Source organism: Rhinopithecus bieti, unplaced genomic scaffold (assembly GCF_001698545.2).
Source record: "Rhinopithecus bieti isolate Rb0 unplaced genomic scaffold, ASM169854v2 scaffold_27022, whole genome shotgun sequence".
In the NCBI taxonomy this organism is placed as follows: Eukaryota; Metazoa; Chordata; class Mammalia; order Primates; family Cercopithecidae; genus Rhinopithecus; species Rhinopithecus bieti.
The window spans coordinates 45,127-72,316 of NW_016812251.1; the positions used below are offsets into that span (position 1 = coordinate 45,127).

The 27,190-nt window shown below is 38.2% G+C and overlaps 1 protein-coding gene across 2 annotated transcripts in view; it reads right to left on the reverse strand.

Annotated features, from left to right (window-relative positions):
• The window catches only part of ARIH1 (ariadne RBR E3 ubiquitin protein ligase 1), a 100,476-nt gene that overhangs the window by 37,466 nt on the left and 35,820 nt on the right, over window positions 1-27,190 (reverse strand). Inside the window, exon 2 of one of the 2 annotated variants that reach the window (XM_017895810.1) lies at window positions 17,599-17,666. The exons of the other annotated variant lie outside the window; for it this stretch is intronic. Within the exon in view, the coding sequence (XP_017751299.1) occupies window positions 17,599-17,666 (68 nt within the window). The remainder of the gene's footprint in view (window positions 1-17,598; window positions 17,667-27,190) is intronic. 2 annotated transcript variants of the gene reach the window in all.

Consider the following 27,190-nt stretch of genomic DNA (forward strand, 5'->3'; position numbering starts at 1 on the left):
AAGACAGTAGCTTTTGTGTCCTCTTTCCAAATATGTGCATTAAAGGAAATCTACACCCTCTGCTTAATGGTCTTTTGCTCCTGCTATACATTTTTATCTAGAAAATAAAACTACTTGTGAATCATGCAACAGTGGATCTGATTCCAACTGAAGAGAAATATCGTTTCTTCAAGTATATAAAAAGAAATGTCTTTATTGTTTTGATAATGATTTTTCAATGTATCTAATGCAAATCCTCAGGTTGTAAAAGTTGAAAGCCTATGAATCAAACAAGTATGTTTAAAATTTAGCTACGTTAAAACAAATCCATCAAAACACAAGCTAGTAACATAATTAAGTTCCATTTAACATAGTTCCCTCACCTATTCAAGCAACTATAGGTAGGAATTATGCTAGTTAGTTGTAATGTCAATTGTTTTGAAGGAAAGAGATGAACACCTGTTTGTAGTATGACATGCTACTTAGCATGCAAGAATGGGGGAAGAATCCTAGAGAAGCACAGAAAACTAACTTCAAGAAGTTGAAACAAGTTGGTAAATGTGGTAAGAATATAGAGAATAAGAAGATATAGGAGGCATCAATTTGTGATGTACAGAATTGTACATGATGTCTACGAGCATAACCCCACAATGAAGTATTCTTGATATGTTCTGATTCTGTACAAAGCTACAGCTCTTAAGATTGAGGCCTGAATAGGAGAGGGCATCCCAAGGAATATACAGTTATAAGCACAGATATACAGAATGGAGTGAATGTACACAAGGTTTTCAAACCCCAAATCCAGGGAGTATAGGTTTGATGTGGCAGAAACCACAAAGGTAGCAGAGGTTGCTCAAATAAGTTAACAAACACATCTAAGTTAAATTTAGGATAGATTTGATATACGAGAGACTGTGAGAGCAGTGAGAAAAGCTGTCTTGGCAAAATGATAGGTTTACTTGTAGGTACAAAGGAACTATTAATCCTACAGGTCCAGAAAAAAAAGGTGGACCTTCCCTTTAAGATTGATCCTTTTCCTATGTCTGTGTACGTGTTTTAAAATGATTTTTATTCTGCAATAACACAATTCTAGAGAAGTACATAAACATGCAGCTTACAAACTGTAATTAAAAAAACACCAGTATCCAATCACCACCCAGGACAAGAAATAGAACACTGCTAGTACTCTACAAGACCCCCCAAAAGTATAATCAATACCCTGTTTTTTTAAATAATTACACCATCTAAATATGCATCCTTAAACAATGTAAACTGAGTTTCAACTGTTTTAATCACTGCCTTGTTTTTTTAAATAGCTACACCACCTATATATGCATCAAACAATATAAACTTAGTTTCAACCGTTTTTATATTTTACGTAAGAAGAACCATATAACAGATAGGTATTACTTTGGGTCCTTTTTTTTTTCCACTATGTTTTTAAGATTTATCTATGCTGTGGCTTGCAGCTTTTGCTCATTTATTTTGCACTGCTGAATAGTCACTATGTCAATATACCATAATTATCTATCTAGTGTAATAGTGATAAACATATGGGTTGTTTATAGGTTGAAGTATGAACAAATACTGCTATGAATATGCTTATATATGACTTTTTCTTTTTTTGAGACAGGGTCTTACTCTGTCACCCAGGTTGTGGTGCAGTGACATAAAAACGGCTCACAGTAGCCTTGACCTCCCAGGCTCCAGCAATCCTCCCACCTCACCCTCCTGAGTAGCTGGGACTACAAACGGATGCCTTTTTAAAATCATGAAGCAAATGCTCCTTGGCATCTCTGAAATGTTTTTCTCATTAATTTGTTCAAGTGACCAATCATACTGAATTGTTTCAGGTTAAACCAACCTAGCATTCCCAGGATTCAGCTCAGGTGGCCATGCTGGGTACTGCTGAATTCAATTTGCTAATATTCTGAGGCGTTTCTGTTGCTCCAGTTTTTGTTTTGTGTGCGTGTATGTGTGTATGGTTTTTTCTATCTATGTACATGAGACAAACTGGTGTACAGTCTTTCCTTGGGTTTTGGTATGAAAGTTGTGATATCCTTATGAAGGCAGAAGACCCTATTTTTCTGTTCTTTAGAAGAATATAAGGTTGAAGTTACTGTCATATTAAATGTTATGGTAGAACTTTCCAGTATAACCATTTGAACTTCAACTTTTCTTTATAAAAACATTTTAAATTATGGATTTCATTTCTTGATAGTTAATAAGGATACAGGTTTACTATTTCTTATAGAAATTGCCTACTTCTAGGAATCTACCCATTTTGTCTATCAAGTTTGAACAGCTGTCCATAATTTTAAGAGTTTTGTTTTTTAAGCCATCCACAAGATTCTAGTGATATTCTTTTTTCATTCCTGATATTGGTTATTTAGGCTCTCTCTTTTTCCTAACCTCATCAAAGTGTCAATGTTATCAGTCTTAAAAAAAAGTCTTAAAAAAAAAATCTTACGGCCCTTCTACTGCATGCTTTCTATTTTAATAAATTCTGCTCTTTACTTCTTTCCTTGTATCTTCCCTATATTTATTTTGTCGTTCTTGTCCTAACTTGAGACCTCTAGCTCATTACTTGAGACTTTTAAGATGAATGCTTAGCTCATTATGCATTTAAGATTATAAATCCCAAAGTACAACATTCTGCAAGATTTTTCTCTTTAACAGACAAATAGTTGCTTAAATAACAATTATGAGTATTTGAAACTTCAATCCACACTGGCAGAATAAAATGTTGGTTGGCTTAAAAAAGATACAAAAAATAGGTACAACATAAAACCATTTATATTAATTAAAACATACTGTTTATGAATGTATTTTCCATGAATATCGTATTCTAGGTAAGGTTTATTTTCTTTCAATAGATTGAGGTACCATCTTACTATCACTTTCATTGTTGCTCTTGAGCTGTGCTCTAGAATATTATTATACCTATACTTTCACTCTTTTGAAAGCAGCCTTTCTTGTATCTCATTGCTTTAGATTTTTTCTTTATTTTTGCTGATTCTGTAGTTTCACTAAGATGTTTTTAAATGTGGATTTCTGGCCAGGCATGGTGGCTCATGCCTATAATCCCAGCACTTTGGGAGGCTGAGGCAGGCAGATCACTTGAGGTCAGGAGTTTGAGACCATCCTGGCCAACATGGCGAAACTCCGTCTCTACTAAAAATACTAAAATTAACCAGGCCTGGTGGCTCGTGCCTGTAATCCCAGGTACTCAGAAGGCTGAGCACTAGAATCCCTCAAACCCGGGAGGCGTGAGCTGCATTGAGCTGAGACTGCGCCACTGCACTCCAGCCTGGACAACAAAATGAAACTGTGTCTCAAAAAATAAATAAATTATAAATAAATAAATAAAAATGTGGATTTCTTTTTACCATATTTCATAAATCTAAAATGCTTTTGTGCTGAAATTTCATGATCTTTAACAGAAGTTGACATGGAAAATTTTTCACGAATCTTGTTGGACTGTTAAGGTGTATCCAGATTTCAGACGTTACAATGTGAAAAACTGTGTATCTTAGGATCAATGAAACAAGTAGCTATCACACATGGGAACTGTTATGTTTCTCAAATCTATGACATTTGGGTCTTTTACCAATCTGGAAAATTCTCAGCGTTTTTATCTTCAAATATTGCCTCTGCCACATTCTCTCCTCTCTTTCTAAAACTCAATGAGACCTTCTCATTATATCCTCTGTATTTCTTAACCTCTTCTGTATTTTCCATCATTTAATGGGTATACTTAATTCTGGATCATTGTTTGATTTTCAAATACACTAAACTCTCTTTAGCTTTGTCCAGTCTGCTGTTAAACTATCTCACCAAGCTAATTTTCCTTATTTTGTTTAGTTTTTAAAACTCTGATTTTTTTCCAAATCTGAATGACAGCTCTCTGATGATAGCATACTCATTTTGGTCTAGGTCTGACAATTCCAGTATCTGAAGTTCCAGGTTGTTATGTTTTAATTAGAAAAATAATTTGAGAAGACAGTTTAATGTCTTAAATAATGTTATTTCCCTAGAGAAGATCTGTATTTGTTTCTGTTATATATGGGGGCTATCTTAACCCAAGTTCAAGGTTTAAGGTTTTCTGGACTACCCAAAAGACATGAAGATCATCTTCAGTCTTTAAGAAGCTAGTGTGTTCAATTCTCGCTCTTAATAGACCTAATATTCCAACTTCCCCCTCTACTAACCAAAGGGCAAACAAAACTCACAGCTCAGTCTCTGAGCTACCTCTTCTGGATCAGCATATACTGCTAGGGCAACAAGGACTGGAAGCTTGTTTCTCTAAATTTCTCTTGAGTCCCAAATTCTCAACCTTGAAACTCTATTTCCTATCTTACTAATTATTTGATAATCTTAGTTTTCAAACATGTTTCAGTATTTCACCTAGCCTCTTCTAGTGTATTTAGTGAAAGGAATGGTCAAAATTACCAGAAGTTTTCCTAGAGTGTCCTATATTTTCTGTCTCAGTTAAAACTTATTTTACTTCTCTTCCATCTACCCTCTGCTATCAATTTAGCTGCCACTATTGTAAGTCAGGACAGTATTTTCCTTTTACCCGGATAGCTAAAACAGCTCATTTATTACTAGATTGTTTTCTGAAATAATGCTTTTCCATCATTATTTCTCCATAAAACAACATTCAAGGGCTTCTCAATAAACAGAAAAATTCCAAATTCACTTACTTAAAATTCAAAGCCCTTATAATATGCATTAAACATTTCTAACCATTTCCCCTCTATTCTTCACATACTCCAGACATTCAATCTCATAACTGTTCAACATATATTCCTTAAACTTTATGCCCCACTTGGTTTTTTTTCTGAACCTTAAATATCCAGGTTCCCATATCACTCCTGCCCTTCCTTGTCCAATCAAATGCCACACCTCATTACTAAATCCTTTCCCACCTAAGTCAAAATTAAAAATTTATCTCTAAGTACCATGGAGCCATAAAAACTTATCTCTACATACCATGAGGGTCTATCGTATGATACACTGTTGTGTGTAACTCATCACCAAGCTCCTGCTCAATGTCTTAAACATAGCTGGTATTTTAAAAATTCTTGGCAGGGTACAGTGGCTCAGGCCAAGAAAGGAGGACTGCTTTAGTCCAGGAGTTCCACACCAGTGTGGTTAACAAAGTAAGGTCCCATCTCTACAAAAAATTTGCTAGGTGTTGTGGTGCACAGTCCTACCCACTAGGGAGGCCGAGGCAAGAGGATCAGCTTGAGCCCAGGAGTTTGAGGATGCAGTCGGCTGTGATCACGCCACTGCACTCCAGTCTAGGTGAGATAGTTCTTAACCACTGTACTATGAGATAGTACATTTCCTTTTTCTTTTGAGACAGAGTCTCGCTCTGTCGCCCAGGCTGGAATGTGGTGGCGCGATTTCAGCTCACTGCAAGCTCCACCTCCTGGGTTCACGCCATTCTCCTGCCTCAGCCTCCCGAGTAGCTGGGACTACAGGCACCCACCACCACACCTGGCTGTTTTTTTCTATTTTTAGTAGAGATGGGGTTTCACCGTGTTAGCCAGGATGGTCTTGATCTCCTGACCTCATGATCCGCCCGCCTCAGCCTCCCAAAGTGTTGGGATTACAGGCGTGAGCCACCACGCCCAGCCGTACATTTGCCTCTTGCCCTTCACTACTCTCCTCAATCATATATGAATTGTTTTTTGGTTTTTTTCTGAGACAGGGTCTCACTTGGTCACTCAGGCTGGAGTGCAGTGACATGATCACAGATCACACCTCCACCCTCCTGGGCTCCAGCAATCCTCCTGCCTCAGACTCCTGGACTATAGGTGTGCACCACCACACCCAGCTAATTTATTTTTTTGTAGAGATGGGGGTCTCCCTACGTTGTCCAGGCTAGTCTCCAACTCCTAAGCTCAAGCAATCTTCCTGCCACAGTCAGCTAAAGTTCTGGGATCACAGGCATGAGCCACTGTGCCCGGCCCTGGATTCTTTAAACTGGAAAAATTTCACTATATTGTAGAACAGTGATAAACGTCACCAAAAAGTCAAGGTTTCTGAAAAACCAAATTTACTTTCACCATCCCAGAGACTAATTATGAAATTATATATTATTAATAATGTGGCTACCACAAGTTCCATGTTATAATCATATCCAAGTGTTAACACTAGTACCTACCCATTAAATGGGTGTTAATGCTTCAGAATGAAAAGTGAAAAGCTATTTGTAACAGAGTCCAGGAAAGACTGAAATCCTTCTTCAGGATTCTTTAATTATACCTGTCCAGGTATAATTTAAGTTTTATAGGTGGTTAAGTTTTCAACCACCTATATTTCATCCCACCTCAAACACACCAGTTAATTCATTAGCATTTACCTTATATATTACCATACTACCAAATGAAATGAGTTTTTGAATGTAGATCTACAAGAAATCTGAGCTGCAGGAAAGATACCAACCTTAAAGGAGCTCCACTCTTGATGCTGCATTTCTAAAAGCTCCCAAAATGAAATCTGATTTACATTCATGTCATAATTCATGTCAATAAAATTCTATTATAGAAAAGAAAACCTATAAATGGCTGGATTTAATTAAAATACTTAGTAAACAATGGCTATATATTAGGAACTGCATTATGTGTAGGAATACAAGATAAGTAGGATAGTTTTCACACAAAGAACCTCAAATAGAAGTGGTAAAATACTAAATCAAATAAACAATACAGTGCAAAGCAGGTAGATCTTGAGAAATAAGAAAAGCTGTCTCAGAAGAAAAGGTTAACTTGAGTTTTGAAGGAAAATTAGGAAAAAAGACAGTAAGAAAGGCAAGTAAGGCCTGGGCCAATGACAGTACAATTCCAAAGATGCTCCCTAGAGCTGCACAGTAAACAGAAGCCCCGGGTCAAAACACATTTGCAAAGCTGAGGCAGCAGAAAAATGAATTTGGTGACTATCACAAAAGTTTTGTACTACTAAAGTGTAATACGAGAACAGACATAAGGATACGGAGATAAAAGAAGCTAGCAAGGTAGACAGAGGTCACAATTCGCTTTCCCATTTCTTCAGCTGAGAGAATTCCTCCCAGGCAGGAGCAGGGAGACAAACAGTTTATCAAAAACTTAGTACTCAAAGAAGGTTCAATGAGGTAATCTATCAAAGGAGTAAGGAGATATCCAGCTTTCAGAGGTTGCAGAGGTATTAGTTTTGGTGTCATATGCCCAATATTGATGTTATCAGCAGCGATACCTGTGTCCAATGGCAGCAGCAACAGTGCCTGCGCTAAAATAGTTTGACATTGTGATTTTGGCATTTTCCTGACTGCACAGCCTTCACACCTAAGATTCTCAATCTTTAATGTCTATTTCACTTTTAACCTCTTAAAGTTTGTTTATAATGAAAAATCCTGACTGATATACCAGGAAAGGAGGAAAAGGTTCAAGATATGACAGATGAAATAATGGAAGCAATATCCCACAAAAATCATCGTAGTATCAAAACTAGATGGAAGATTTGACAGATAACAGTTGTTGCTGTATTTCTGACTTTCTGCATTGCTTTACCTGGAGAGGCATGGAAAGACATTAGTAATTACAGAAAATTCTATTTAGTTTGTAAAACAAAGAGAAATTAATCTGCAGAGATTTAAAAAAAAAAAAAAAAAAGAGCATTAGACTAGAAAAGAAAGAAAATGGCAGTGGTCTGGAAAACTGCTATAATGGATAAAAGAAAGACCATAAAGTTAAAGGTGTCCTTTCTCCACCAGCTCCGAACTTTGCCCAAAATTTATCTTATTTAATTGTTTAAGAGTCAGGGTCTTCCTCTGTCGCCCAGGCTGGAGCGCAGTGGTAAGATCAGCGTTCACTGCAGTCTCAAACTTTGCACTGAAGTGAGACTCCCACCTTGGCCTCCCTGGTAGGCAGCACTGCAGGCACACACTACCATGCCCAGCTAAGTTTCCTACTTCTTTTTAAAGGCGAGTCTCACTGTGTTGCCCAGGCTGGTCTGGAACTCCAAGTGATCCTCCCACCTAAGCCTCCTGAGTCACTAGAATTACAGGGCTGAACCACTGTACCTGCCCCAAAATTTAAAAAGAATAAATCACATTCATTTTTAGGGTCAGTACAAATTTGTTTAACCTACAGACTAAGAGGAATGGGGCAAATAAGATGAATAACTGGCAAGGATCTATTTATACCTCTATGCCCTCAGGGGACCATGAGCTCCTCCTCGCTCCAGGGCAGGGACCATGGCTTACTAATGAATAAAATAAAATAAAAAAAAATCATGTCTGGCATATGGAAATGACAAAGGAAAATTTTAAAATATTTCACAATTTTAACTAGGATAAGATTTATCTTTAAATATATCGAAATAAGTATAAATGATACTTCAATACATTCACTGTAATCCATTAGGAAGCAAAATTTTTAAAAAATACTACATTACAAACCTTATGGGCTGTATGTAGACTAAAGGTAGGTATATTGCCTACCTTTTCTTATGATTCCTAGGACACTAAATACCTACAGGATTACCATATGGGTAACCTCAATTTTTATATGCAAACAATGCAGAGACTGAATGTGGAGGCTCACACCTGTAATCCCAGCACTCTGTGGGGCTGAGGTGAGAGGATCGCTTGTGTCTAGGAGTTTGAGATCAGCCTGGACAACATAGTGAGACCCTGCTTCTACAATAAAATTGAGAAAAAAAAAAAAAAGAATGTGGAGGAACACAGAGGTCACTGAAGCTACTACTTACATTCCATGTTTCTTTTCATTTTCCAAGGGAACTGAAGGAGGAAGTAATGGAAAGGGACTGGGCACTGTGATTGTTTGCACTTCTCAGGTGATTTTAATGGGCAATCACTTTAATAGTTTATCAGTCAATTCTTCTGGGTTTCCTAGATTATATACTTTACATATAATTTATCTTCCTTTCTAGTTTTTATGTCACTTATTTAATTTTCCATGTATTACGTTATTTATCAGAACCTCCAGTACATTCAAATGGTGGTGACAGTCATAATCCTTGTTTGATTAAAATGAGCATGCTTCTGATGCTTCAACATTAAGTATAATTTTATTGTAGATTTCAGTTGATACCTTTAATCAATCTGAGAAATCACTTTCTCAGTTTGCTAAGAATTTAGTTTTCACTAAATCATGAGTTAACGCATACTTTTATTAAAATGCTCAACTGACATTTATTATGAATATCCTTTGGTTTATCTTCATTAATCTGTCAATGTTGTAAATGTTATAAACAAAAAATTTTCCCCTGGTGATGATCTATTCTTGCTTTCTTAGGAGAAATCCTACTAAATTGGCCAGGCACTGGCGGCTCATGCCTATAATCCCAGCACTTTGGGAGGCTGAGGCGGGCAGATCACTTGAGGTCAGGAGTTTGAGAGCAGCCTGGTCAACATGGTGAAATCCCATCTCCACTAAAAATAAAGAAAAAAACTAGCCAGATAGGGTGGCACGCACCTGTAGTTCCAGACACTTGGGAGGCTAAGGTGGGAGAATCATTTGAACCTAGGAGATGGAGGTTGCAGTGAGCCAAGATCATGCCACTGCACTCCAGCCTGGGTGACAGAGTAAGACCCTGTCTCAAAAAAAAAAAAAAAAAAACCTACTAAGAGTCATTGATTCAATTAAGTATTATTTTATTTACAAATTCAACAGCTATGTTCATAAGTATCATTTTCTCATACTGTCTTTGTCAAATTTTGGAACCGGGTTATTCTGATCTGGCTAACATGAATTAATGATGTCCTACCATTTTCGATGTTTGGAGATAATTTTCTACAGGAACTGGCAGTTCCTTGAACATCTATTAGACAGAACTTACCCATAAAATCATCCAGTACTTTTTGGGGAAGGAGTGGAATCTTTTACTATATTCACCATATCTGACTATTGGTTTACTCTATTTTCTACTTCTTTTGAGGGACAACTTAGGTAATTTCCATTTCTAAGCTTTCAAATGTATGTAAAAGTGGGCCAGCAAGGGCCGGTGCAGTGGCTTACACAGCACTTTGGAAGGCCAAGATGGGTGGATCACTTGAGGTCAGAGTTCCAGACCAGCCTGGCCAACGTGGCAAAACCCCATCTCTACCAAAAAAAAAAAATACAAAAATTAGCTAGGCATGGTGGGGCACACCTGTAATCCAAGCTACTCGGGAGGCTGAGGTGAGAGAATCACTTAAACCGGGAGGCAGAGGTTGCAATGAGCGGAGATTGCACCGTTCCACTCCAGCCTGGGCAACAGAGTAAGACTCCATCTCAAAAAAACACACAAAAGTATGTAAAAAGTAGTACACAGTATTTTTCCTCCCTTTAATTATGCCTTATTATTCTCAATATTGTGTCTTCTCCCCCTCCCCCAACACATTTGCCAATGGTTTATTTCCCCCTTTAAAAGAAAAAAAAAACTTTATTTTTTTTAGAGCAGTTTAAGGTTCACAGCAAACATGCACAGAAGTTACAGCTTCCATAAAACCCCGCCCCAACACACACACATAGCCTCCCTATCAACACCCCACACAGAGTGGTATATTCGATGAACCTACATTGACACACCATTGTTACCCGAAGTCTATAGTTTACATGAGGGTTCATATTTGATGTTGTACATTCTATGGGTCAGGACAAATGCATAATGATATGTATCTACCATTACAGTATCATACAAAATAGTTTAACCATCCCCCACGCCCCCCCCCACCCAAAAAAAAAAAAACTGTGCTGTTGACTATTCGTCCCTCCCTCTTCACTAACCCCTGGCAATCACTGATCTTTTTTTTTTTTTTTTTTAATACTTTAAGTTCTAGGATACATGTGCACAACGTGCAGGTTTGTTACATATGTATACATGTGGCATGTTGGTGTGCTGCACACATTAACTCGTCATTTACATTAGGTATATCTCCTAATGCTATCCCTCCCTGCTACCACCTCCCTACAATAGGCCTCGGTGTGTGATGTTCCCCTTCCTGTGTCCAAGTGATCTCACTGTTCAATTCCCACCTATTGAGTGAGAACATGCGGTATTTGGTTTTCTGTTCTTGTGATAGTTTGCTGAGAAAGATGGTTTCCAGCTGCATCCGTGTCCCTACAAAGGACATGAACTCATCCTTTTTTATGGCTGCATAGTATTCCATGGTGTATATGTGCAACATTTTCTTAATCCAGTCTGTCACTGATGGACATCTGGGTTGATTCCAAGTCTTTGCTATTGTGAATAGTGCCACAATAAACATACATGTGCATGTGTCTTTATAGCAGCATGACTTACAATCCTTTGGGTATATCCCCAGTAATGGGATGGCTGGGTCAAATGGTATTTCTAGTTCTAGATCCTTGAGGAATCGCCACACACCACTGATCTTTTCATTGTCTTCATAGTTTTGCCTTTTCCAGAGTGTCACATAGGTGGAATCATACAGTATACAGCCATTGCAGATTGGCTTATTTAATAATACGCATTTAAAGTCCCTCCACGGTTTTTCATGGTTTGACAGCTCATTTCATTAGCACGGAATAATACCACACTTCTGGATGTACCACAGTTTACTAATCCTTTCATCTACTGAAAGACAACTTGGTTGCTTCCAAGTTTTGGCAATTATGAATAAAGCTGCTATGAACATCCATGTGCAGGTTTTTGTGTGGACAGTCTTCAACTCGTTAGGATAATTACAAAGAAGTGTTGATTGCTGAGTTACATAGTAAGAGTACATCTTGTCTTGTAAGAATCTGCCACACTGTCTTCCATTTTGTGGCTGTACCATTTTGCATTCCCACGAGAAATGAATGAGAGTTCCTACTGTTCCACATCCTAGTCCACATTTGGTACTCAGTATTTTGATTCTGGCCATTCTAATAGGTATGTACTGGTATCTCAATGTTGTTTTAATTTGCATTTCCCCTAGGACATGGAGCATCTTTTCATTTATTTATTTGCAATCTGTATAACTTCTTTGGTGAGTTGCCTGTTAAGCTCTTTGGCCCATTTTTTAATCAGACTGTTTCCTTACTGTTGAGTTTAAGAGTTCTTTGTATATTTCGGACAATAGTCCTTTGTTACATATGTCTNACCTCATTCTCGTTTCTATTTTTCTTTTTTTTTTTGAGACAGAGTCTCACTCTGTTGCCCAGGCTAGAGTGCAATGGCACAATCTCAGCTCACCGCAACCTCCGCTTCCCGGATTTAAGCCATTCTCATGCCTCAGCTTCCACCTCCCGCATAGCTGGAATAACAGGCGTCCATCACCATGCCTGGCTACCTTTTGTGTTTTTAGTAAAGATGGGGTTTCACCACGTAGGCCAGGCTGGTCTCAAACTCCTGGCCTCATGTGAGCCGCCTGCCCTGGCCTCACAATGTGCTGGGATTACAGGTGTGAGCCATGGTGCACAGCCCAGTTTTTTACCTCATTTTCTTTTTCTAATAAAAACCCTTAAGACTAAATTTCAGCCACATCTCATATTTGTATTCTCATTATTTAATTCTAATTATTTTAATGTAAGAATAAACAGAGAGATGAAGCAAAAATTATACCCACAAAGCAAGAATAAAGTTATTAAAAGGAGTAAGATGGACACTGTTGAATAAACAATTCAATACGGCTATAAAGCAGAATGGATGCAGGAAGAAAAGCAAGATAAACTGAGGAATTTTCACAGAACAAAGTCAAAAACAAAGATGAATACAGTCACTGGCACTTGCCCAAAGGTTGGGGGTGGGGCGATGAATACAGAAGTTATTTTTTAGAAAGTTAGAAGACATGCTGGGTGCAATGATGCAAGCCTATAACCCCAGCACTTTGGGAGGTGGAGAAGGGTAGATCACCTGAGGTCAGGCGTTTGAGACCAGCCTGGCCAACATGGTAAAATCCCCTCACTACTGAAAATACAAACATTAGCCGGGCGTGGTGGTGGCCGCCTATAATCCCAGCTACTCAGGAGGCTAAGGCAGGAGGATCCCTTGAACTCACAAGGCAGAGGTTGCAGTGAGCCGAGATGGCACCACTTGCACACACTCCAGCCTGGATGACAGAGGCAAGACTCCATCTTAAAAAAAAAAAAAAGTTAGAAGACATGGAAAGAGATCCAGAAGTTTCAACATGGATCCAGGAATTCCAGAAAGCATCAAGAGAATGGAGAAAAGATATGCTAACAAGTAACAGCTAAGAATTTCCAAAACCAAAAATATGAATTGTCAGACTTAAAGGGCCCAACTGTTTATGTTTTCAAAATTCACATCCAGAAATATTACAGTAAGTTTCAGTATATTAAGAGTTTCTCTTATAGGACTCAAAGTTTGTCACATATGAAACAATTTATATTACAGGATATATTCTAGAGGAAAAACAGAGTATTTACAAAAAAAAATAGTGGTATGCAAAAAGCGAGTTAGCCAGAAAAGGGGAGGAGGGGTATTAAATACATAGATAGTAAAAACGCTTACAATCGAATAAAAAATTCAAATACCGACTGGGCACAGTGGCTCATGTCTGTAAGTCCAGCATTTTGGGAGGTCATGGTGAAAGGATTGCTTGGGTCCAGGAGTTTGAGACCAGCCTGGGCAACATGTTGAAACCCTATCTCTACAAAAAATACAAAAACTAGCTAGGTATGGTGGTGCGTGTCTGTGGTCCCAGCTACTGGGGTTGCTGAAATGGAAAGATTGCTTGAACCCAAGAGGTCAAGGCTGTAGTGAGCCATGATCTCACCACTGCACTCCAGCCTGGGTGACAAAGTGAGACCCTGTCTCAAAAAGAAAAGAAAAAAAAAATCAAACATCAACTTATCAAGGTGATAAGGAAAAGGAAAGGACAAAGAAAAAATTTATGCTACAGTTTTTGTCTTATACAGAGGATGGATTAAAACTTCAAGTAAATATTATTATAAACTTTTATATAGTTTTAAGTATGCACGTACAAATTGTAAAAGTGACTAGAAAAACTGAAATAGAATACATATATAACTTTGAAATTATTCGAGAAAAAGGAAAATCTGATGAAGCCAACAGAATAAGCGAGCAGAAAACATAATAAATATAAAGTATAACTTAAAATGACAGTAATTTAAACATTAATTATAAAACATGAATGTTAATCTCGGCTATTAAAAGATAATAGTTTTTTCATTCAGATTCTTTTAAACATCACCTACATAGTACTTACAAAAGATACTCTTAAAACCAAATAACCCAGAAAGGTTGAATATTTAAAAAATGGAAAAGATACATCAGTCAAATGCTTTAAAAAAAAGTGTAGCAGTGCTAATAGCAGACAACACTAAATATAATGTGATAATCATTAAATGAGACAAAAAGATATTGCATATTGATTTTAAAGACACTGTTTAAAGACTGAATTAAATCTTTTACATACCAATAGCTTATCTACAGAAACTACAAGGAGAAACTGAAACATTCACATACTCAGAAGTTTCCCAGAAACCTCCTTTTAATTTTAAATTCACACTTGCCACCTATTTTTTTTAGAGCAGTTTAAGGTTCCCAGAAAAACTGAGCAGAAGCTACACTTCCCATATTAAGTACAAAATTTAGTACATTAAGTACAATAGTACATAAATATTAAGTACAATATTGAATGGAAAAATATTTTCAGCAATGTTGTAAGACAAAATTCAGAATGTCTTGGAGATACATTAACCTGAGAGAAACTTGGGTAAATCAGTGTTAATTCATTAGCATTTCAGAAGTAAACGATAAAAACTCTTTTGAAGGGGTGGCCTGCCCCTCCACACTTGTAGGTGTTTCTCGTTAGGTGGAACGAGAGACTTTAGAAAAGAAATAAGACACACAGACAAAGTATAGAGAAAGAAAAGCGGGGCCCAGGGGACCGGCGCTCAGCTTACAGAGGACCCACGCCGGCCCCGGTCTCTGAGTTCCCTCAGTATTTATTGATAATTATGTTTCCCATCTTAAAGATAAGGGAGTGGCTGGACAATAGGATCGTTTTAGGGAGAAAATCAGCAGTAAGACATATAGATGAAGATCTCTGTGACATGAATAAGTTTAAAGGAAAATGCTGTGCCTTGAGATGCATATGCAAACATCTCCATAAACCTTTAAGCAGCATTGCTCCAGCAAGTCCCACCTTATTCCTAAAGGCGGTTTTCTCCTTGCTCAGTAAACAAAGCACACAATGGGTTTTACAATGGGAGATGTTCCATTGCCCAGGGACGGGCAGGATTTTTAACCAGCAAGCTGTCTTCAGGTACTTGTTTAACAAAGACACATCCTGCACAGCCCAATATCCATTAAGCCTTGAGTCACCACAGCACATTTCTCTTGCAAGGACAAGGTTGGGGTAGGGTCACAGATTAACAGCATCTCAAATACAGAACCAAATGGAGTCTCTTATGTCTACTTCTTTCTATATAGACACAGTAACAGGCTGATCTCTCTTTCTTTTCCCCACACTCTTTCTCCTAATAGAGGTGTCATAAAATAAAAAAAACCTGAAAGTAAATGTTACCAAAATTAAGAAACACCACTGACGTCAAAAAATAATGGTCAGGGTTGGGCGCGGTGGCTCACACCTGTAATCCCAGCACTTTGGGAGGCTGAGGTGGGCAGATCACCTGAGGTTGGGAGTTCGAGACCAGCCTGACCAACATGGAGAAACCCCATTTCTAATAAAAATACAAAAATTAGCCAGACGTGGTGGAGGGCGCCTGTAATCCCAGCCACTTGGGAGGCTGAGGCAGGAGAATCACATAAACCCAGGAGGTAGAGGTTGCGGTGAGACGAGGTCACGGCATTGCACTTCAGCCTAGGCAACAAGAGCAAAATTCCATCTCAAAAAAAAAACAAAAGAAAACAACAAAAAAAATATGGTCAGAATACATAAAAAGAAACATCAAATTAGTTGAACACATTATCCTTCATGAACCATGGGAAAGCTTTATACAGTATGTGTTTGTTTTGTTTTGAGATGGAGTCTCGCTCTGTTGCCAGGCTGGAATGCAGTGGCGCGATTTCGGCTCACTGTAACCTCTGCCTCCTGGGTTCAGGCAATTCTCCTGCCTCAGCCTCCCAAGCAGCTGGGACTACAGGAATGCACCACCATGCCCAGGTAATTTTTGTATTTTTAGTAGACACAGGGTTTCACCATGTTGCCAGGATGGTCTCAATCTCTTGAACTTGTGATCCACCCGCCTCAGCCTCCCAAAGTGCTTGGATTACAAGCGTGAGCCACCACGCCCGGCCTACAGCATGTGTTTAAGACCTAAGTTTTGAAGTCCAACAAACCTGTGTTTGAGTGCTAACACCTTGTGTACAAACCATGATAAAAAATTGAAGCTTCCAACCTTAGTTTCCACATTAAATGGGGATAATAGTTTCTAGCCTCATAAAGCTATCAGGAGGATAAAATAAAATGCTTGATAGAGGGCTCAAAAATTGATAGTTATTATTGTCACTATTAAATTGTAATTTAATAGTAATAATAGATTATTTACAATGTAATTTAATAGATGCAAGGTGTATGAAATGGGGTATTATTTAATATGTTTTATAAAGTACTCTCTGAATTTGAAAATCAAATGAGAAATACTTTCCATTTATTTATATAATATATAGGTTCTCAGTTCCCAACAACTAGTTTTAATATTTTATTAAATTTAGAATTGATAATGAAATAAATATAAGTTGTCAACCTACCACCATTAACAAGTGTCCCAAATTTCCAATCTAAAGAGTAGAACAAGATTAAGAATGACATTAATACAGTCATTCTCCAGTCCAATTTCTTCTCTTTTAGAACTATAAAGATTTTCAGAAAGAATTTTTTAAAACCCAATGGAACAGAATCCTGCCCCAAAACCAGAGAACTAGTCCAAGGACCTGGTCTGGTGGCCCGAAAAGCCTAAGCAACTTTTCAATTTTGTTTCTACTGAATAAATGTTACTAATGTGCCTGACATAGGTTTTTCTTTTCTTTTTTTTTTTTTTTTTTTGAGATGGAGTCTCGCTCTGTTGCCAGGCTGGAGTATAGCAGCGCGATCTCTGCTCACTACAACCTCTGCCTCCCAGGTTCAAGTGATTCTCCTGCTTCACCCTCCTGAGTAGCTGGAACTACAGGCACACACCACCACATCCAGCTAATTTTTGTATTTTTAGTAGAGACGGGTTTCAGCATGTTGGCCAGGGTGGTCTCAATCTCTTGACCTCATTATCCGCCCTCCTCAGACCCCCAAAGGCTGGGATTACAGGCGTGAACTACCACGCCCAGCTGAGCAAGAAATCTTTTTAAGTAATTAAAGGAGGATCTTATTCATGTACTCCAAGAATGTTATCAGGTGCTTTTTTTCTCTACCTGCTTTTAGTTCTTGGTACCCAAGAAGATATATGCAGAAGATACTGAAGCACCACCCCCAAACACACATACTCCCAAATAAAAAGAAATATTAAGCCTGGATTCCCTAACATTAAATTTACTGCAAACTTTACAAAAGGGGAATACAAGAAATTAAAGCAGTCACTAGTCGCACACGTTAATCAATTCCCTTACTTGACTCTTATAAATTCGGTTCAACAGGCTTTCTGTGTTATTTCTAAGCACAAAGCCAACAACATAGTTCCTTACCTTTCCATTAGCTTCTCTTTATCCCAATTGAAGTGGCTAAGGAGTATTCTTGTGATAGTTGCTGGATTCTAAAGAAGGAGGGGAAAAAAAGTCATTTTAAGGTAGTAACACTTCCATTGACATTTAGTGAACTCCTAGGTTGAAGTTAAATTTCCATAATACTCTACCCAAATTTCCATCCCTAGGGTATTTCTTTATTCCTCGAAGGAAATATATATTAATGATAAGATCAAGACTATTAAAACATAGTCTGCCACACTACTATGTCACGTTTCTTTAGGATTCAAAGTAAGCCAAAAAGAAATTAAACAGAAAGTAAGTTAGTCTTAATCGCAAAAAAAAAATAATTTCAACAAACCGCCACATCAGCACACTAAATGTAATCACGAAAATTTTTAAAAGAAAATTTCCAACACTCAGACACGATCGCATGCGCCTATAGTCCTAGCCACTTGGGAGGCTGAGGCAGGAGGATCTCAGGCCCCAGAGTTCAAGTCCAGCCTGGGCAACACAGTTAGACCCAGTCTCTTAAAAAAAAAAAATCATTTAATACCTTATGCACTGAATAGTTCAAATGCGTTCAAATCACTTTTAAGTTAGAAGGATACTTCACAGATATTTCAGCAAAATTTAAAAATACTGCACCACATAGTAGTTTACAAGGTAAACTTTTAGGCTGCTATTTCAAGAAGGAAAAGTTACCACTATGAAATAAAACAAAACCAAAGTTTACTGCCTTATCATTCAATGCTGTCACAGATATACCCATTTCCCATAAAACTAGGGAGCTTACTATTTGTGTACAAATTTTAACTCAAAATGCAATGGGGCCTAAGAAATCAGCAAGGCCTGACTCAAAGATACGAGAGCTAGTTACAATAGCAGAAGGGGACCCAAACACGGGTCTGCTTATTTGTGTCTCATATATAATTTTACTACATCAAATAATCTTTCAAAAAAGATCTCTGTGGACTAAAACCACTTTACTTCACCACAGGCGGGCCATAGTTAGCTACAGATTTAAAGTAAACTAGTATAAAAATAGTGCCATGAAAGAAATGTATGTCAATTGTTTTCAACAGTACCATTTGTTACAGAAAAATTTACACACATGCATACTCCTCTCCAAAAGCCAAAGATACGGATACTCACTTACTCACCTTAGTACACTTTGCTAATCTATCTAGGTACTCCTTACTTCTTTGGATTCACACTCCCCTAAGAATCTATCTTTAACAGAGCACTGCAGATAGAAGCCACCCATCTATAAGTTAAGATGTGAAAAGAAATATTTTAACTGATCCTAAGTTATACATATATTTGTAGAGAACACAGAGACACTGTCATCTCCAGCTTTCTTAGAAATGTGATCTAAAACTTTTTTTTAAAAGAACTGAGTTCAGTAAGTTTTAACAAGAGGATTTGCCTACAAGTGAAATAAAGTCACTAATTAAGATTTAGCTATATGTAAAATAAGAGCAATAATCCATCAATCGAGAGACTTAAGTCTCCTGTCATTAACTAAAATTGCATGACTACAACTTTGTGGCATCCAGTACACTATATTTTCTACCACTAGATAGGGTGTTTGGGGTAAAATATTTCAGGAATTGTTAAGAGCCTCAACTTGCAAAAAGGGAAAAAAGAGAGGGGAGGGAGTATAACTTGATGTTGCTAGTGCCAAATATTGGTTCTATCCACAAGTTCCCAAATCTGTTATTGGTTTATCAAAAGTAACTATGGTAAGTTTTGTTAAAACAGATTCCTAGTTTCCACCACCATACTTTTATTTAATACGGTTAGGGCAAAGGCTCCCTAAATGTGCTCAATGCCATGTGAGGCATGACAGGTAGGAGACACAAACTATAATTCCATGCTTCCGGCTAGGGGAATAAAGAAGGCCCCTGGGAGCTGAAGAATATGGGTGAAATCACTGATGATAAGAGACAGAAAAGTAGATCCCTAAGTCTGTGGGCCCAGCTGCAAGCTATCTATATATACGCGGAACAGATCCAAAGAAGTGTAAGGTAGGCTTTCACAATAGAACTAGGATATAAATCACTGCTCAAATGCTAGATCAACCAAAGTGGGAATGGGAGGGGCAAATGCAAACAACATGGCAAAGACTTTGAAAACTGAACCGATAATGGAACCACTGCCTATATAAGATAAGAAAGAATTTGCAGGTATAAACTACGTTGATTTGTCTACTAAAACAAACAAATCTTCAACTTTCTCTACAGCATTTCAACAGGACTCAGAATCTCACAATATTCAAAATATCTGGGATAGAATATGAACTACCAAACACAGCAAATACAAAAACAAAAAACTGACCAATTCTTAAAGCAGAAGGTAATCAACAGATGCTGACTTCTATCTAGATGACCCATATATCACAATTATCAGAGACTTTTAAAGCAGTTACTTTATTTTTATTTTTTATTTTTCGAGATGGAGTTTTGCTCTTGTTGACCAGGCTGGAGCGCAATGGCACAATCCTGGCTCCCACAACCTCCGCCTCCCGGGTTCAAGCAGTTCTCCTGCCTCAGCCTCCCAAGTAGCTGGAATTACAGGCATGTGCCACCACTCCTGGCTAAATTTTTTGTATTTTTAGTAGAGATAGGGTTTCTCCATGTTGGTCAGGCTGGTCTTGAACTCCTGACCTCAGGTGATCTGCCCGCCTCGGCCTCCCAAAGTGCTGGGATTACAGACCAGCAGTTATTAAAACCATGATCCATTAGGTAAAAGATGAACACCTTAAAACAAATATGAAATTATCTTTTCTGTTGTTTTTTTGATGGAGTCTTGTTCTGTCTCAGGCTGGAATGCAGTGGTGCGCGCTGCACCCTCCGCCTCCTCGGTTCAAGCAATTCTCCTCCCTCAGCCTCCCTAGTGGCCAGGATTACAGGTGCATACCACCACGCCTAGCTAATTACTTTTTTATTTTTAGTAGAGGGTGAAACCCCCTCTACTGGTCTCAAACTCCTGACCTCAAATGATCCACCCACCTTGGCCTCCCAAAGTGCTGGAATTACAAGCATGAGCCATTGTGCCTGGCCAAAATTCTTTTTTTTTTTTTTTGAGACAAGGTCTTGCTTTGTTGTCCAGGATGGAGTGCACTGGTGCAATCTCAGCTCACTGCAGCCTCAACCTCTTGGTTCAGGTGATTCTACCAACTCAGCCTCCTGAGCAGGTGAACTACAGGCAAGCGCCACCATGCCCAGCTAGTATTTTGTCTTTTAGTAGACAGGGTTTTGCTATGTTGCCCAAGCTGGTCTCGAACTCCCAGACTCAAATGATCCTTCCACCTTGGCCTCCCAAAGTGCTGGGATTACAGGTATAAGCCACAAAGCCCGGTCTGAAATTCTCAAAAACGAAAGAGTTTACCATTTTTTTAAAAAATGGAAATTTCAGAACTCACTGGACTGGCTCACTATCAGAAAGAAGATGACAGAAGAGTCAGTGAACTTGAAGACATGGCAACAGAAATTATCCAATCTTAACAAAAGAGAGAAGAAATATTTTTTAAAAAATGAACAATCTCTCAAGGCCTATAGGATATCAAAAGGTATCAAGCTAGAATTCCATATTCACTAAAAGTATAGTTCACAAATGAAGACAAAGACATTATCAGACAAAAAAGCCAAAAACAGGTTAGGTGCAGTGGCTCACGCCTCTAATTTCAGTGCTTTGGGACACTGAGGCAGGAGGATCACTTGAGCCCAGGAGTTTGAGACCAGCCTGAGCAACATGGTAAGATCCTGTCTCTACAAAAACTACAAAAAATTAGCTGGGTGTGGTGGCATACGCCTGTAGTCCCACTAGCTGAGGAGGCTGAGGCGGGAGGATCATTTGAACCTGGGAGGTTGAGGCTGCAATGAGCTGTGATCACACCACTGCACTCCAGCCTGAGCAACAAGGCAAGACTCTGTCTTAGAGACAGACAGAGAGACACAGAGATGAGAGAGACACAGAGACGAGAGAGAGAGAGAGAGAGAGAGAGAGAGAGAGATTGAAACCTGCTCTAAAAGAAAAGTTGTAAGAAATTCTTTGGGTGGAAGGGAAATGATATGGGTGTAAGCAGAATATTTAAAAATTTTCAAATAATCCAAAAGGCAGAAAAGGAGGAACAAAGAGAAAAGTAATTTTCAAAGGCCTAAATCTAACCATGTAAATAATTACATCAAGTGTAAATGTTCAAAACAAACCATTTAAAAGGCAGGGCAACCACTCAGATTTTTTTTTAAAAAAGGGCAAAACTATATGCTGTCCATAACAGCTCAGTTTTCAATGTAAGGATTGATATATACAGATTAAAAGTAAAAAGATGGGAAAAGACGTATCATGCAAACACTAATCACATGAAGGCTACAGTGGCTATATTTCTATCAGGCAAAGCAAACTCCAGAACAAGGAAAATTAGCAGTAATAACTTCAAAATAAAGGAAAAAGTAATAGAAATCAAATAGATGATTCCACAATTATACTTAAGAGATTTCAACACTCCTCTCTCAGTAATCCACTGAATACTATGTAGACAGCCTACTTTCAAATTAAACCATCTTTTGTTAAATCCAAGCTTGAAAGAGGAAATCTCAAAGAAAATTAGAAAATATGTCAAACTAGACAAAAATGAAAATACAACATATCAAAGTTGTGGGACATAACAGTGTTTAGAAGAAAATTTATCACATTAAATGCTTATATAAGAAAATCAGAAAGATCTCAAACACTTCAGGAAGAAAAAGAAAAACACAAAGTAAGCAGAAGAAAGGGAATAAAGAGAAGTCAATGAAAAAAAAAAACCCACAACGAGAAACAAAACCAAAAGCTAGTACTAAAGATCAATGAAACTAATAAAACTCTACCTAGGATGATAAGCAAATACTACAAACTCTTTGCCCATTAAATTCATCAATTCAATAAAACAGGCCAACTTCTCAAAGACACAAACTACTAAACCTCACTAAACAAGAAACAGGTAACACAAATGCTCCTATTACTGATTAAGCAAACTGAATATGTAATTAACTCTCTTTAACAAAGAAAACTCATGGACTAAAAATGGTAGCACTGGTAAATTCCACTAATCATTCAAGGAAGAAAAAACAAACTCTATACAACTCTTTCAAAAACCAGAAGAGGGACCACTTCCCAATTCCTATAAGATCACACTGATATCAAAATCCAAAAGAGACATTTCAAGAAAATTACTGTATGAAAAAAGATGTAAAAATCCTCAGCAAACTATTAGGAAATGCAATCTAGCAATATATAAAAAGGATAATTACACTACAACCAAGTGGGGTTCATCCCAGGATTGCAGGGATAATTTTAAACATTCAAACTTCAGTTTAATTACCACACTAAAAGCCTAATGAAGAAAAGTCATAGGACAGCATATAAAGCATTTGACAAAATTCAACATCCACTATCATAAAAATCTCTCAGCAAACTAGGAATAGAAGAGGCACTTCTAGGCCAGGTGCCGAGTCACTCTTAGTCAACTCTGTACTGGAGTCTTACAAATACAATATGGCAAGAAGAAATAAAAGAAATAGGAAAGGAAAAAAGCTGTTTCTAGTCAGATAACTATGTATGTGGCTATGCAGAAAATCCCATTAATGTACAAAAAATTCCTAGAAGAAATGAGTTTAGCAAAGTCCAAGGCCAATATAAAAAGATTAGCTGGGCCAGGCACGGTGGTTCATGCCTGTAATCCTAGCACTTAGAGAGGACAAGGTGTGTGGATCACCTGAGCTCAGGAGTTCAAGACCAGCCTGGCCAACATGATGAAACTGCATTTCTTCTAAAAATACAAATAATTAGCTGGGCGTGGTGGTGGACGCCTGTAATCCCAGCTACTCGGGAGGCTGAGGCAGGAGAATCACTTGAACCCAGGAGGCGGAGGTTACAGTGAGCCGAGGTGGCGCCAGTGCACTCCAGCCTGGGCAACAAGAGCGAAACTCCATCTCAAAAAAAAAAGAAAGAAAGAAAAGATCAGCTATATTTTTACATACTAGCAATGAATAACTGAAGATCAAAAAAATTCAAAGTGCCACTTACAACAGCACCAAAACCTCAAATACGTAGGTATAAATTTAGTGTGTGAAGAACGTGTACACTGAAAACTGCAAAATACTGATGAAAGAAATTTTAGTAAGACTTAAATAATGGAGAGACATGTCATCCGATTGGAAAACAACATAGTTAAAATGTTAAGTCTTCCCAAACTGACCTATAGATTCTACTCAATGCCAATCAAACTCCAAATATTTTTTGATAAATATCAAAGTGATTCTAAATTTTATATGGAATACCAAGGAAACTAGAATAGCCAAATTTGAAAATTTTGAAAAATTGTAAAACGGAACACCTGATTTCAAAACATAACTATGAGGTTACAGTATTGGCAAAAAGATATACAGATCAAAAGAATGGAATGGAGACCCATATAAATAGAGCAAAACTGATCTTTTACAAAAGTGATAAAACAATTCAACAGAGAAAAGGTCTTTTTTTTTTTTTTTTTTTTGAGTCGGAGTCTCACTCTGTCAGCCAGGTTGGAGTGCAGTGGCGCGAACTCGGCTCACTGCAAGCTCTGCCTCCCGGGTTCACATCATTCTGCTGCCTCAGCCTCCCTAGTAGCTGGAACTACCACACCCGGCTAATTTTTTTTTTTCCTTTGAGACAAAGTCTTGCTCTGTAGCCCAGGCTGGAGTGTAGGGACGCAATTTCGGCTCACTGTAAGCTCCACCTCCCGGGTTCATGCCATTCTCCTGCCTCAGCCTCTGGAGTAGCTGGGACCACAGGCGCCGGCCATCACGTCCAGCTAATTTTTTGTATTTTTTCTAGTAGAGATGGGGTTTCACCATGTTAGCCAGGATGGTCTCGATCTCCTGACCTCGTGATCTGTCCCCATCAGCCTCCCAAAGTGCTGGGTAGTACTGGAATAATTAAGATGTACATACTTTTAAAATGTACTTTAGCTCACATTTAATACAAAATTATTAACGGATCAGACCCAAATGTAAATCAGACTATAAAACAGAGAAAATGTTTGTGACCTTGAGTTACACAAATAGTTCATACATACATCAAAAGCACAATCCCTAAGAGAAAACGGATACACTGAAATCCATCAAAAGTAAAAGATACTGTTAAGAGAATACAAGATATACCACAGACTAGAAGGTATCTGCAAATTACATTTCTGATGAAAAATTTGTACCTAGAATAATTTTTTAAAATCTAAAACCTAACAATAAGAAAATAAAAGCCCATTTTAAAAGTGGATTTACGATTCCATTTAAATGACACAGTGGAAAAAGCAAAATTACAGGGCTCAGGCCAGAAGAGGTGGGAGATTCCTGTAGTCCCATCTACTCGGGAGGCTGAGGCAGGAGGATCACTTGAGCTAAGGAGTTCAAAGATGTAGTGTGCTAGGATCCCATCTGTGAAAAGTCACTGCGCTCTAGCCTGAACAACATAGTGAGGCCTCATCTCTCTTTAAAAAAAAAAAAAAAAAAAGGTGGGGCTGGGGTGGGGGATTGGTGTCACACCTGTAATCCCAACACTTTGGGAGGCCAAGGCAGGAGGACTGCTTGAGCTGAAGAGTTTCAGACTAGCCTGGGCAACAAAGCAAGACCTCTACTAAAATTTTTTTTAAATGATCCAGGCATGATGACCCAGCTACTCTAGAGACTGAGGTGAACAGGATCCCTTGAGCCCAGGAGCACAAGGCTGTAGTGACCTATGATCGCATCACTGCATTTCAGCCTGGGCGAAAGACCCTGTCTTAAATGAATGAGTGAAAATAAATAGAAATAAGTAAGGATAGGATACAAATCCAGAGCTGCCAAGTATTAAGGGTTGGGGAGGGTCTGACTAAACAATGGGGTAGAAAGAAATCTGAGGGGTGATGGTGAGGGAAAACTGTTCTGTACATTAACTATTGTGGTGCTTATACAACTTGAGGCATTTATCAAAACTCAGAGAACTGTATGCTCCAGTGTAAATTCTATTGTATGAAAGTTAAAACATAAAGTATTCAACTATAAAAGTAATCTAGCCTGCATTGGAGCACCTGTAGTGAAGTTCTTTTAAAAAGAACAACGTGGGTCAGGGGTGGTAGCTCATACCTGTAATCCCAGCACTTTGGGAGGCCAAGGCAGGTGATCACTTGAAGGCTGACCAACATGATGAAACCTTGTCTCTACTAAAAATACAAACATTAGCCGGGAGTGGGGATCCACGCCTGTGGTCCCAGCCACTTGGGAGGTTGAGGCATGAGAATCACCTGAACCTGGGAAGCGGAGGTTGCAGTGAGCTGAGATCAGGCCACTGCACTCCAACCTGGGCGACAGAGCAAGACTCAGTCTCAAAAAAAAAAAAAAAAGAGCAGGGAGTGGGGAGGCCAAGCACAGTGGCTCACATCTGTAATCCCAGCACTTTGGGAGGCCGAGGCGGGTGGATCACCTAAAGTCAGAAGTTTGAGACCAGCCTGACCAATATGGTGAAACCTCATCTCTACTAAAAATACAAAAATTAGCCAGGTATGGCGGCGTGTGCCTGTAGTCCCAGCTACTCGGGAGGCTGAGACAGCAGAATTCCTTGAACCCGGGATGCCGAGGTTGCAGTTAGCCAAGATCGCACCACTACACTCCAGCCTGGGAGACAGAGACTCCGTCTCAAAAAAAAAAAAAAAAAAAAAAAAAAAAAAAAAGAACAATGAAAGTAAAAGGGAATGCTGAACAGGAGAACACAGATTTGAAATTACTTAGTGCCAAGCACAATGCCAGATACTTTAGATATGGTTCATTTAATCCTCACATCAATATTTTATGCAAGTTAGATATGAGTTACATTTTACAGATGAGGTTACAGAGGTTAAGTGTCTTGGTCCAAGATAAAATAGGTTAGTAGGATTTGAATATATGGAAAGATTATTTTTTAATTTGTGATTATAGCACCACTCACTGCAAGGACTTGTCAAAGGAGAGAAATTCACTTCGGTGTGCCACCAAAACTGATAGTTTAGTGAAAAGCCAATTCAAGTTCTTGGCTGAAATAAAGAACTCTTCATCCTTTTTAGAGGATATAAACAAACCAAACAGCAGTTTGGGTAAAATCACTATAATCAGAAAACTAGTACTATTACTAGCAGCAGTACATTTTAACTTTTAGGACAATAAAACAATCTAAAACCTTATATCTTGTCTAGTTATAACTCTAAATCAGTACCACCTACCCTGTCCATTCTGGTTACATATAAGAATCTCCTGAGGAACTTTAAAAATAACATTAATTGGGCTTTGCCCCCAGCAATTCTGATTCAACTGTCAGGGGTAGAATATGAGTATATATATTTTCATCCAACATTTTTATCTTAAGGTCCCCAGATGATCCTAACATGCAGCCAGAACTGGGAACTACTGCTCTAAACAATTTCCCGCTACAGAAGCTATAAAAAAGTACATCTGTAGATGAATGTGGCAGTATAGTATTTTAGTAATCTGAAGAAAATAACATTCCAGGCTCAGAGCAGCTGTATTTACTTTGAAGTTTTGCATTTTGAAAAAGTTGATTA